The sequence below is a fragment of the Dendrobates tinctorius genome, unplaced genomic scaffold (genome assembly GCF_039654945.1).
Source record: "Dendrobates tinctorius isolate UK_male_01 unplaced genomic scaffold, ASM3965494v1 ptg000397l, whole genome shotgun sequence".
In the NCBI taxonomy this organism is placed as follows: domain Eukaryota; kingdom Metazoa; phylum Chordata; class Amphibia; order Anura; family Dendrobatidae; genus Dendrobates; species Dendrobates tinctorius.
In genome coordinates, this window is record NW_027362063.1 from 816,524 (window position 1) to 829,925 (window position 13,402).

A 13,402-nucleotide genomic window follows, 5' to 3' on the forward strand; every position below is an offset into this window, starting at 1 on the left:
TTTTATTTTCCCAAGGGTAACAGGACCCTAAAAGTTATTGTGAAATTTGTCCTGAGTACGTTGATACCCCATATGTGGGTGTAAACGACTATTTGGGTGCATGGCAGAGCTCAGAAGGGAAGCAGCGCCATTTGACTTTTTTGGCTGGAATTGAGATCGGACACCATGTCGCGACTGGAAAACCCCTGATGTACCAAAACAGTGGAAACTGTAGTGTCGTGATGTCGGCGATAAAGAATTCAGAGACGTACGCTGATGTGCTGGTGCTTGGCTGCACAGGCCGTGCTTTCCTTTATTCCTTACTTCCTCCTTCCTCTCTACGTCCCTCCCCCCGACTCCTCCTCTCCCCTACATCACTGTTACTAGGCAAAGAATGCAAACAAGGGCAACAGCCCACAAACAACAGGAGATGTGACAACATCACACCTCTTCTTTTCTCACAACAAAAAAAAACTGAAACATTTGAAGAATATTGTCGTTCAGACATTAAGTCTCACTGCAGAACATAGTCTGTAAGGTGGGCAGGTGGTCTTCGATAGGTCCTAGTCGGATAGCGGTGAGACAGCCCATCACCAGATGAGCCCTGAGTATCCCTGGAGACATCCCCTGTTAGGCTTACGGCATCTCCAGTCTCTGGCAGGAAGTCGTCGATCTCCGCTTCCTCAATAGGCGTGGTTTTTGGGACGTGGCCCCGGAGTTTTTTTAAAGTGGGACACATTTCGTGTGACCTGACGACTTTGATTCTGGGCAGTAACCATGGTGCCCTTAACGTCTATAACTTGAAAGGGTTCCGGATAGTACGGTGACACAAACTTGCTAGTCGCTTTTAACCTTTGTGCCAGGACCCAATCGCCCACCTGTATTGCCTGCTGTCTGCCTCGATGGTTGCGCTTATCTGCGTACCGTTTCATCTTTTCCTTTGATATGGAGTCATTAATAGAAATCGGGGTCTGGATGGAGATTGCTGGAATGCTTGGAAGTTTGACCCGTAAGGGCCTGTTGAACAGTGCCGTTGCAGGTGGTATTCCCGTTGTAGAGTGGGGTGTAGCCCTGTACTGTCTGAGGAATGCGTTCAACTCTTGCTGTAAGTCCTTGTGCTCCATGGTAGCAATCCTTAGGGTCTTGTTGAGCGATTGCATGAATCGTTCGACTTCTCCGTTGGCCTGAGGCCAGCAAGGAGTTATTTTCCGGTGTGTGAAACCCAGGTAGGTTGCGAAGGACTGAAAGTCTGTGCTATTAAAAGGCGGTCCATTGTCAGATTTCACGATCTCAGGTATGCCATATGCCGAGAAGATCTTGTCTAATTTTGGTAAAACAGCCTTGGCCGAGGTTGTAGAAACATGTTCGGTGACTGGAAACCTTGAAAAGTCATCCATGATCACCAGCAGATAGGAGCTATCTGGTAGACTGCAGAAATCGATGCTAACAGCTATCCATGGGCCGGCTGGCAGGGGTGTCATTTGTAATGGTGCACGTCTATGGGCAACTGTAGTGGCTTGGCACGTTATGCATGTTTCAACGAGTGCCTCTACCTTTTTGTCAAGTCCGGGAAACCACACTTTCTCCCGAAGTAGCTGCTTCGTTTTCACGACCCCTTGATGAGCTTCATGCGCCAGATCCAGTACCCTGCTCTGAAGTTTCTGAGGTATCACCAGGCGATTATCTCTTAAGAGCATATTTGAGTCTGATACTGATAGTGAATGTCTCGCGTTAAAGAAAACTTCCAGGTACCCAGCCTGATCAGGAGGGTGAAGGCGGGCCTCAGCGAGAAAACTGCTCCAGTTCTTGGACCGAACCGTCTCTATCACAAATTGAAGTTGGTGATCGGCATCCAGCGCTTGCTTAATTTCCTGTATGGTCATAGCTTTCGGTACCGAATGGGCGACGACAAAGTTGACATGCTCCTCTGCCAGAATCGTCGCGGGGATGTCGCCTGTGGTGGGCTGTGGTGCTGGGTGTCTTGAGAAATAGTCTGCGGGATTTCCAGCTCCCGCCTCGTATCTCAACTGGAGATGATAGTTCTGTAAGCGGAGCAACCAGCGTTCAAGACGCGGGGGAGGCTTTGACGAGGGCTTATTGAAAATTGGAACGAGTGGCTTGTGGTCAGTTATCACTGTGAATTGATGTCCAAAAAGGTATAAATGGAAATGAAGGCACCCCCACACAACTGCCAGGGCTTCTCTCTCAGTTTGTGAATATCGCTGCTCTGTATCCGTTAGTGTCTTGCTGGCATATGAGATTGTGGATATGTCGCCTGCGCTAGACACTTGTGTGAGAATTGCCCCTAGGCCTACTGGACTAGCATCCACCAGTAGCTGTGTGGGTTTTGACGGGTCAAAATAGGCCATGACAGTGTCGCTGGTTAGGTTGGTTTTCAATGCGTCAAAAGCTGCTTGCTGCTCAGTACCCCATGTCTACGGAGAGTCTTTCTTTGTGAGCTTTCGCAGAGGTTCAGAAACAGTGGCTAGGTCAGGTATAAATCGCCCACAGTATGTGACCAGTCCTAGGAAGCTGCGAACATCTGACACATTTTGCGGTGGGCTAGCCGATTTTATGGCAGCCACTTTCTGTGGGTCAGCTGAAACTCCTTGTTCAGAAAAGATGTATCCAAAAAAAGTTAATGATTTTTGGTTAAATTCACATTTTGACGGATTGACAGTGAGATTTCAGGCTTGGAGTCTTTGAAACACTTGTTCTAGGCGATTGTCATGTTCCTCTTGGGTTGTGCCATAAATGAGAATATCATCACTGACGTTGAGGACTCCTGCAATGCCAGACAGAACCTGGCTGACGATATTCTGAAAAATTTCTGCGGCCGATGAGATGCCAAAGTTCAATCTCTTAAATCTGCACAGGCCCACATGCGTGCTAAAAGTCGTAATGTACCTGGAGTCTGGATGCAATTCAAGTTGATGATAGCCCGAGTTTAGGTCAATTTTTGAAAATACCTTCGCACCATTCAGGTCTGCGAGAATGTCATCAATAGTGGGCGTGATGTGCCTTTCTCTTTGGATCGCCCGATTGGCGTGGCGCATATCCACACATAGTCGGATTTTACCTGGCTGCTTCGGTTTAGGTGCAACAACGATTGGTGAAACCCAGGGGGTCGGGCCTTCAACGCGTTCGACGACATCGGACGCCTCCAGGTCTTGCAGTTCTTGCTCCACAAGCTTGCGGACATGGAATGGAATGCGCCTGTGGGGCTGAATAGAGGGCTGTACTGACGGATCTATATGCAATTTTATTTGAACATCCTTTAGCTTACCTAGGCCTTTAAAGAGATTTGGGTACTTCTGCATAATGTGGTGGGCCGAAGGACCTGTAATGCTGTTGACAAGGTTCACAAGGCCCAGAGATATTGCACTGGTACAGCTGAGAAGTGTGTCCGCAGAGCATTCTACCACATAAAAGGTGTCAGTGATGGACTTTCCTTCAGCTGCAACTTCAGACTGAAATTTTCCACACAGGGGCAGTGCAGCTGCTGAGCCATAAGGAAAAATCTTTAAATTAGTACTTTGTAGAGTAGGTTTGTTTAGGAGCTGGTTGTAGACAGTATGACTGATGACGTTGACTGATGCCCCCGTGTCTACCAGGGCTTCTATTGGATTGCCATTCACTAGGATTACTCGTTTTGGATTAGTAACTGCGTGCACAGTATTAGATCCCTCTTCCGTCACGGAGAATAAATAGGTGCTGTGGGACTCGTCATTAATCTGCAGTGTTTGGATCTTTGGTGGCCTAGGTTGTGCGGTGGTATGAGGAGATTGTGGCTTGGATCTACACACCTTTGCAAAATGATTTTGCTTCCCGCAATTATGACAAGTTCCTCCCTTTGCTGGGCAGACATTCTGGTGAGGATACGATCCACCGCAGTTGTAACATGTGGCTGCCTGCGTGCGAGGCACATTTGGTTTCTGTGTAAGCTTTGCTATAGAAGATGTCGCGTCTGGCTCATGCTCGATTTTCTCTATCAGTTTAGCTTGTTTGTCTGCAGCATCATTTATACGCGCTGTATCTAGCAACTTCGCTAACGTCATGGTGGGGTCTCTGAGTGCTTGTCTCCTTAACTTGGAGGAAATACATCCTTGTACGATCTGCATTTGGATTCTTTGTCTACTTCCGCAAATTCACAGTGCGCTGCAAGGTGTCGTAGTCGGACATGATACTCAGCCATGCTTTCTGTTGGCGACTGCTTTGACTGCCTGAACTTAAAAATTTCAAATGCCGGATTTCTGTGAGGGGAGAAGTGCTTGCTTAACGCAGCTTTGCTGAGCTCATAGTCCTTGTCCTCCCCTGTATTCGGCAGAGTAATGAATATATCGTAAACCTGCTCCCCTGCGTAGTGTAACAGCATGGCTTTTTTTCGGGTATCATCAGAGACATTCATGGCTTGCAGAAATATCTCGAATCGCTTTAGCCATTTATCCCAAGATACTGCCAGGTTTGCTTGGGACTGATGCACATCAAAAGCAGGAAATGCGGGTAGACAAGCCATAGTGAGTGCTGATAGCCTTGTAGACTGTTCGTGGGACTGAAATACCTGTGGCTGATGAATGAACGCTTCCTCGTCGCCAGTTGTAGTGTCGTGATGTCGGCGATAAAGAATTCAGAGACGTACGCTGATGTGCTGGTGCTTGGCTGCACAGGCCGTGCTTTCCTTTATTCCTTACTTCCTCCTTCCTCTCTACGTCCCTCCCCCCGACTCCTCCTCTCCCCTACATCACTGTTACTAGGCAAAGAATGCAAACAAGGGCAACAGCCCACAAACAACAGGAGATGTGACAACATCACAGAAACCCCCCACAAATGACACCATTTTGGAAACTAGACCCCCCCATGAACTTATCTAGATGTGTGGTGAGCACTTTGAACCCCCAAGGGCTTCACAGAAGTTTATAACGTACAGCCATACAATTAAAAAATCATATTTTTTCCACAAAAATGATCTTTTCACCCTCAATTCTTATTTTCCCAAGGTTAACAGGACCCTAAAAGTTATTGTGCAATTTGTCCTGAGTACGCTGATACCCCACATGTGGGGGTAAACCACTATTTGGGCGCATGGCATAGCTCGGAAGGGAAGCAGCGCCAATTGACGTTTTTGGCTGGAATTGAGATCGGACACCATGTCGCGTTTGGAAAGCCCCTGATGTACTAAAACAGTGAAAACCCCCCACAAATGACACCATTTTGGAAACTAGACCCCTCAAGGAACTTATCTAGATATGTGGTGAGCACTTTGAACCCCCCAGTGCTTCACAGAAGTTTATAACGCTCGGGCGTGAAAATAAAAAAATCGTATTTTTTCAACAAACATGATCTCTTAGTCACCATTTTATTTTATTTTCCTAAGGGTACCAGGAGAAATTGGACCCCAAAAGTTGTTGTTCAATTTGTCCTGAGTACGCTGATACCTCATATGTGGGAGAAAACTACTGTATGGGCACACGTCAGGGCTCGGAAGGGAAGTAGTGATGTTTTGGAATGCAGACTTTGATGGAATGGTCTGCGGATGTCATGTTGCCTTTGGAGAGCCCCTAATGTACCTAAACAGTGGAAACCCCCCACAAATGACACCATTTTGGAAACTAGACCCCCTAAGGAACTTATCTAGATGTGTGGTGAGCACTTTGAACCCCCAAGGGCTTCACAGAAGTTTATAATGCCCGGGCATGAAAATAAAAAAATCATTTTTTCCACAAACATGATCATTTAGTCCCCAATTTTTTTTATTTTACCAAGGGTATCATTAGAAAATGGACCCCAAAAGTTGTTGTCCAATTTGTCCTGAGTACGCTGATACATCATATGTGGGAGAAAATTACTGTATGTTCACACGTCGGGGATCGGAAGAGAAGTAGTGATGTTTTGGAATGCAGACTTTGATGGAATGGTCTGCGGGTGTCATGTGCGTTTGGAGAGCCCCTGATGTACCTAAACTATTAAAACTCCCCACAAGTGACCCCATTTTGGAAACTAGACCCCCAAGGAACTTATCTAGATGTGTGGTGAGCACTTTGAACCCCCAAGTGCTTCACAGAAGTTTATAACGCCCGGGCATGAAAATAAAAAAATCATTTTTTTCCACAAAAATGATATTTTTGCCTCCAATTTTTTATTTTCCTAAGGGTAACAGGAGAAATTGGACCCCAAAAGTTGTTTTTCAATTTGTCCTGAGTAGGCTGATACCCTATATGTGGGGGTAAAACACTGTTTGGGCGCATGGCAGAGCTTGGAAGGGAAGGAGCACCATTTGACTTTTTCAACTCAGAATTGGCTGGAATTGAGATCAGACACCATGTTGCATTTGGAGAGCCCCTGATGTGCCCAAACAGTGGAAACCCCCAATTCTAACTCCAACCCTAACCCCAACACACCCCTAACCCTAATCTCAGCCCTAACTCTAGCCCTAGCCCTAACCCTAAAGGGAAAATGGAAATAAATACATTTTCTTTTAATTTTATTATTTTTCCCTAACTAAGGGGGTGATAACGGGGGGTTTGAATGACTATTTATGGCGGTTTTTATGTTTGGCAGCTGTAGCACGCTAAAAGACGCTTTTTATTTTAAAATTAGTTTTTGCATCACCACATATTGAGAGCTATAATTTTTCCATATTTTGACCCACTGAGTCATGTGAGCTCTTATTTTTTTCTGGGACGAGTTGACGTTTTTATTGGTACCATTTTCGGGCACGTGACATCTTTTGATCGCTTTTTATTCCGATTTTTGGGACGCAGAATGAACAAAAACCAGCGTTTCATGAATTTCTTTTCGGGGGTGCGTTTACACTGATCCGCGTGTGGTGAAATTGATAAGACGGTTTTATTCTTCGGGTCAGTACGATTACAGCGATACCTCATTTAGGTAGTTTTTTTTATGTTTTGTCGGTTTTATGTAATGAAAACAATTTTATATAAAAAATTATTATTTTTGCATCGCTTTATTCTGCGAGCTATAACTTTTTTATTTTTTTGCTGATGATGCTGTGTCGTGGCTCGTTTTTTGCGGGACGAGATGACGTTTTCAGCAGTACCATGGATATTTATATGCGTCTTTTTGATCGCGCGTTATTGCACTTTTTGTTCGGCGGTATGATAATAAATCATTATTTTTTGTTTTGTTTTTTATTTTTATTTTTTAAGGGGTTCGCTAAAGGGGTTAACTAATGGGACAGTTTTTTAGGGTGCGTCGTTACGGACATGGCGATACCAAATATGTGTACTTTTATTTATTTTTTTTATTTCCAAAAAATGAATTAGGGAATATTTTTTTTTTTTTTTAATTTATGGTATTTAGCGATTTTTAAAAATTATTTTTACACTTTTTTTTTTTATAACTTTATTACATTGTCCCGGGGGGACATAACTGTCATGTGACAGATCGCTGATCTGTCACATCACAGATCACTGTGACAGATCAGCAATCTGTCACAGGCACTGCACTTGGCTTCCTTGTGGCTGCGCTTTGCAGGCACTTAGGAAGCCAGCTCCCTGCAGGCCCCCGAAGGTCCCCGTCACCATCTTAGATTTGGGGACCTGCAGGGATGGAGCCCCCCGCAGCAGCGCTGCACATTGCGCTGCTGTGGGGGGCTCAGGGAAGCACGAAGGGAGCCCCCTCCCTGCCGATGCTTCCCTTTAACCCCCGGTACACCGCGATCGTGTTTGATCGCGGTGTGCAAGGGGTTAACATGTCGGGGGTGGTCCGTGACCACCCCTGACACATTGTTCCGGGTGTCAGCTGTGATAATCAGCTGACACCCGGCCGCGATCAGCGCTAGACGTACTATCCCGTCCATGGGCATAGGGGCCCGGGTCCCATGGACGGGATAGTACATCTGATGTCAGAAAGGGGTTAAGGTCTTAACCCACAAGCTCCCTGCCTGGATGGCACCGCTAGTCAAAAAAATTACTGTGGAGAAACGCTTTTGTGTCTGCAGTTAAAGTGTAGCACTGTCTAGTGACAGCTGTATAAAGAGTTGTGTTTTACTTTGTGTCTACAGTATTGTGGGTTGTTTTATAAGACACATTACAAATATATAAATTCCACAAACTAAAATCTACATTCATCTGTTGATTTCAGGAAATGTTGAGGTCATCAATGCTAGAGAGACTGTTCCCAGAGAGTTTACTCCACATTTAATCGCGCTAGACGTACTATCCCGTCCATGGGCATAGGGGCCCGGGTCCCATGGACGGGATAGTACATCTGATGTCAGAAAGGGGTTAAGGTCTTAACCCACAAGCTCCCTGCCTGGATGGCACCGCTAGTCAAAAAAATTACTGTGGAGAAACGCTTTTGTGTCTGCAGTTAAAGTGTAGCACTGTCTAGTGACAGCTGTATAAAGAGTTGTGTTTTACTTTGTGTCTACAGTATTGTGGGTTGTTTTATAAGACACATTACAAATATATAAATTCCACAAACTAAAATCTACATTCATCTGTTGATTTCAGGAAATGTTGAGGTCATCAATGCTAGAGAGACTGTTCCCAGAGAGTTTACTCCACATTTAATGGACCAGTGTGCAGATAAAAAACTTTTTAAAACAGGTAAGTGGACTTTAGAATGTCTTGTGTGGGATTTATGTGTTAATGTCTAGTAAAAATGGTAGTGAACAGCAAAAAACTGGTGCAAAATAAGCGATGACACCATCAGTCCTTCACTTGAAACAGATAGGACTGTTACAGCTTTAAACATAATGTATACTTTGTTGTGAGTTTTTTATTGTTGGTTTAAAGCTGGGGTGGGGAATTTTATGCCAAGGGCCATTTGGATATTTATAACATCATTTGCAGGTCAAACAAAATTATCAGATTAAAAATTACCCTGCCATATTTAGTGAAACATTTAAATAATTCACCGCTTATGTGATGCCTGGAATTTCATCTCTTTTGTGAGATGTGTAATGTTAGGTGGTGTGCATGATAATACTCACAACTGCTGTTCCAGGTTTGTGTTAGTCAGTATGGAGCACAATCAGGTCTTTGCAGTGAAAAACTTTGTAAAGAATTGCTTGCAGCAGAAACTTGCTGTACACCATGATGAATATTACATTGCACATCTCTTCCAGCTGGGAATTTCATCACTGCTCACATAATGTTTATTGCACTCACGCTCATGCAAGTGGGAGGTCTGCTTTATACATCACATAGGAGACACTGAGACTGCTGTATACATCATATGGATATACCAACTGCTCTATTCACATCCCATAGGAGACAGTGAGATTTAAAGGGAATCTGTCACCCCTTTTTTGAGATATCATATAATGATATCATTCAATTGTGTGTCACATAAGGATTCTCTTAGTACTTTTGCTTCCCCCTGACCCCGCACCTTTCATGCATAAATACCTTTTTTATATCGGTTCAGATGTATGTAAACTGCCGCTGTCCGGTCCATTGGGCGGGGCTTATTCAACTGCTCCCCCCATTCCTGTCTTGCTCTATGCATTTCTTCTTGTGTGGAACAAGACAGGGAGGGGGGGAGCAGCTGAATAAGCCCCGCCCAGCGGACCGGACAGCGGCAGTTTACATACATCTGAATCGATATAAAAAAGGTATTTATGCATGAAAGGTGCGGGGTCAGGGGGAAGCAAAAGCACTAAGAGAATCCTTATGTGACACACAATTGAATGATGTCATTATATGATATCTCAAAAAAGGGGTGACAGATTCCCTTTAACTCTATACAGTTCAAACTAAAAGTTTACATGCACTATATAAAAAGATACATATGCATGTTTTTCTCAATCATACATGAAATCAGAATAAACTTTTCCCAATTTAGTTCAATTAGGATTACCATAGTTATTAATATTTGCCAAATGCCTGATTAATGAGTGCCATAATGTTTTAAGGCATTTTTATTACTTACTGCAAAATCAAAAGTTTACATACACTAAGAATGCTATGCTTTTAAACCATTCTGGACTACCCATATAAAGATGTTATGTGTTTGGAAGCTTTTTTGGTAACATCTGAGTTAATTAGAGATACACCTGTGGATGTATTTTAATGCACATCTGAAACACACTGCTTCTTTGTGTAGCATCATGGGAAAAGTCTAAAGAAATCAGCCAAGATATCAGGAAGAGAATTGTGAACTTGCACAAGTCTGGCTCATCCTTTGGTGCAATTTGATGATGTCGGAAGCTGGTAAGATTATGTCAATATCTACAGTAAAACAAGTACTGTATCAACATGGGCTGAAAGGCAATTCTGACAGGAAAAAGAAACATAAAAAAAACAGATTAATGTTTGCAAATGCACACAGGAACAAAGACCTTAATTTTTGGAGACATGTACAGTGGTCTGATGAAACTAAAATTGATCTTTTTGGACATAATGAACATCGATACATAGGGAGAAAATTGGAAGCCTAAGAACACCATCCCAACTGTGAAAAACAGGGGTGGCAGCATCATGTGGGTTTGCTTTGCTGCAGGAGGGACTGGTGGACTTCGCAAAATAGATGACATCTCAAGACATCACCCAGGAAGTTAAACCTTGGGCAGAAATGGATCTTCCAAATGGACCTGGATCATATAGCCAAAATTGTAACAAAGTGGCTTAAGGATAACAAAGTCAATGTTTTGGAGCGGCCATCACAAAGCCCTGATCTCAATCCTATTGAAAATTTATGCGCAAAGCTGAAAAGGCAGGTGTGAGCAAGGGGACCTACAAACCTGGATCAGTTACACCAGTTTTGTCAGGAGAAATGGGCTCAAATTCTGACCAACTATTGTTAGAAACTTGTGGAAGGATATCCCAAACGTTTGACCCAAGCCAAAGTGAAGAGATTTGCAGAGGGGAGAAGCGGAGGAGTAGCGAGGAGAGAGATGAATTAGGCAGCAGAGTTAAGGATGGACAAATACTAATGAAATGTATGCAAACAATTGACTTTGCAGTACGTAATAAAAATGCAAGCATGCATAAAAGAAGAATGACTTATTACCTGCATGTTGTTTGAATAGGGAATCACTCATAAGCCACTGTGGTGATAGCAGGTGCACTGTAAGCTGGGAAAGCTCTTGTATATAGAGAGAGGAGCATGTGTAACTGTAATTAACAATGACCACAGCTGGAAGAGGCGGTGACAGGAAGTGAAGCAGTGAAAGAAAGCGGACATAGAGCACAGCGTCTGCCGGGTATACACAGTGAAAATGTGCAACCGCACATGCGCCGAAGGAAACTAACGGTGCGTGTGCACAGTAAACCGGGACAGATGAAGACTCCCCGCAGGGCATACAAAGTGAAACCGACATGCACCGGAGGCCACAGTCGGTGTGAGCGCACAATAAAACAGCAGAAGAATACCACAAGGGAGAGAGGGGAACTGCGCCTGCCCAAAACAGAAAACCGGCAATACAATGGAAATGCTGTACTAAAGATCCTAAATGGTATTAATGATGATCTAGTTGTATGGAATGATTGAAGCATGCCAAAATTAAAGAGATGGAGGGGAAACTAATAGACAGGGAAATGCGTAAAAATATAAGGATGAAAAGAAACAAGGGAAAAAGGGTGAGAAAAAGGGGGACAAAAGAGGGAAAAAAGAGAGGGACATGTTTAAATAAGCCCTATTTGAAAGATAAGTAATGGAGAGATAGTAAATAGTAATTAAAGGAATCAAACCTGCACCTGAAAGGTAAGTATACCAGAAAGGTGAATGCCTGATATCCCGCAGCTAAATCTGTAAAGAAAAATGTAAAATAGTGAATTGAGTATATATCAGAAAGGGCATAAAACAGAATACTAAATAGAGTGATAATAAATGGCCGAATTAGTAAAAGAGCTCATATTCCCGGTTTAGGCCATGTGGTTCTAAGGTCTGAAGAACATATGGTATATCCAATATGCCTCTCTCTCCCTGAGTTTCTGAATTCTATTACCTCCCCTTCTAGGTATAGCTATACTTTTAATTACTTGGTAACGTAACTGTGCTATGTTATGGTTACAAGAGATGAAGTGAGCTGGAATTGGAAGCATAACTTTCTTGCATTGAATGGTTGACTTGCGTTGTGAAATGCGGTCTCGGATATGTTGGGTGGTCATTCCCACTTACCCGAGACCACAAGGGCACTTAATTAAGTTGATTACTTAGGAAGAGTCGCAGCTATGGAAACCCTTAATAGGAAATATTTTGCCTGATCTGGGATGTGTAAATGTGTCTCTTTTAGTAATGTTGGAGAATTGAAGGCAATGCAGACACTGAAATGTGCCTTGCTGCTGTGTACTCAAGAAAGTTAACATAGTAACATAGTTAGCAAGGCCAAAAAAACACATTTGTCCATCCAGTTCAGCCTATATTCCGTCAGAATAAATCCTTAGATCTACGTCCTTCTAAAGAACCTAATAACTGTAAGATACAATATTGTTACACTCTAGGAAGACATCCAGGACTCTCTTGAACCGCTCGACTGAGTTCGTCATCACCACCTCCTCAGGCAAGGAATTTCAGATTCTCACTGTTCTAACAGTGAAGAATCCTCTTCTATGTTGGTGGAAAAACCTTCACTCCTCCAGATGCAGAGAATGCCCCCTTGTGACAGTCACCTTCCTTGATATAAACAGATCCTCGGAGAGATATTTGTATTGTCCCCTTATCCTTATATACTTATACATGGTTATCATATCGTTCCTCAGTCGTCTTTTTTCTAGACTAAATAATCCTAATTTTGCTAATCTCTCTGGGTATTGTAGTTCCCCCATACCCTTTATTAATTTTGCTGCCCTCCTTTGTACTCGCTCTAATTCCATTATATCTTTCCTGAACATCGGTGCCCAAAACTGTACACAGTATTCCATGTGCGGTCTAACCGGGGATTTGTACAGAGGCAGAATAATGCTCTCATCATGTGTATCTAGGCCTCTATAAATGCACCCTATGATCCCGTTTGCCTTGGCAGCTGCTGCCTGGCACTGGCTGCTTCAGGTAAGTTTATCTTTAATTAGGATCCCCAAGTCCTTCTCCATGTCAGATTTACCCAGTGGTTTCCCATTCAGTGTGTAATGGTGATATTGATTCCTTCTTCCCATGTGTATAACCTTACATTTTTCATTGCTAGACCACATCTGCCACCTTTCGGCCCGTTTCCAACTTATCCAGATCCATCTGTAGCAGAATACTATCTTCTCTTGTATTGACTGCTTTACATAGTTTTGTATCATCTGCAAACAAATATTGATATTTTACTTGGTAAACCTTCTACCAGATCATTAATAAATATGTTGAAGAGAATAGGTCCCAACACCGACCCCTGCGGTACCCCACTGGTCACAGCGACCCAGTTAGAGAATATAACATTTATAACTCCACTCTGCTTTCTATCACTAAGCCAGTTACTTACCCATTTACACACATTTTCCCCCAGACACAGTATTCTCATTTATTGTACCAA

The 13,402-nt window shown here is 43.4% G+C and overlaps 1 protein-coding gene across 1 annotated transcript in view; it reads left to right on the plus strand.

Annotated features, from left to right (window-relative positions):
* The window catches only part of GGT5 (gamma-glutamyltransferase 5), a 312,974-nt gene that overhangs the window by 188,938 nt on the left and 110,634 nt on the right, over positions 1-13,402 (plus strand). The window contains exon 3 of the mRNA XM_073563774.1: positions 8,454-8,549. Within this exon, the coding sequence (XP_073419875.1) occupies positions 8,454-8,549 (96 nt within the window). The remainder of the gene's footprint in view (positions 1-8,453; positions 8,550-13,402) is intronic.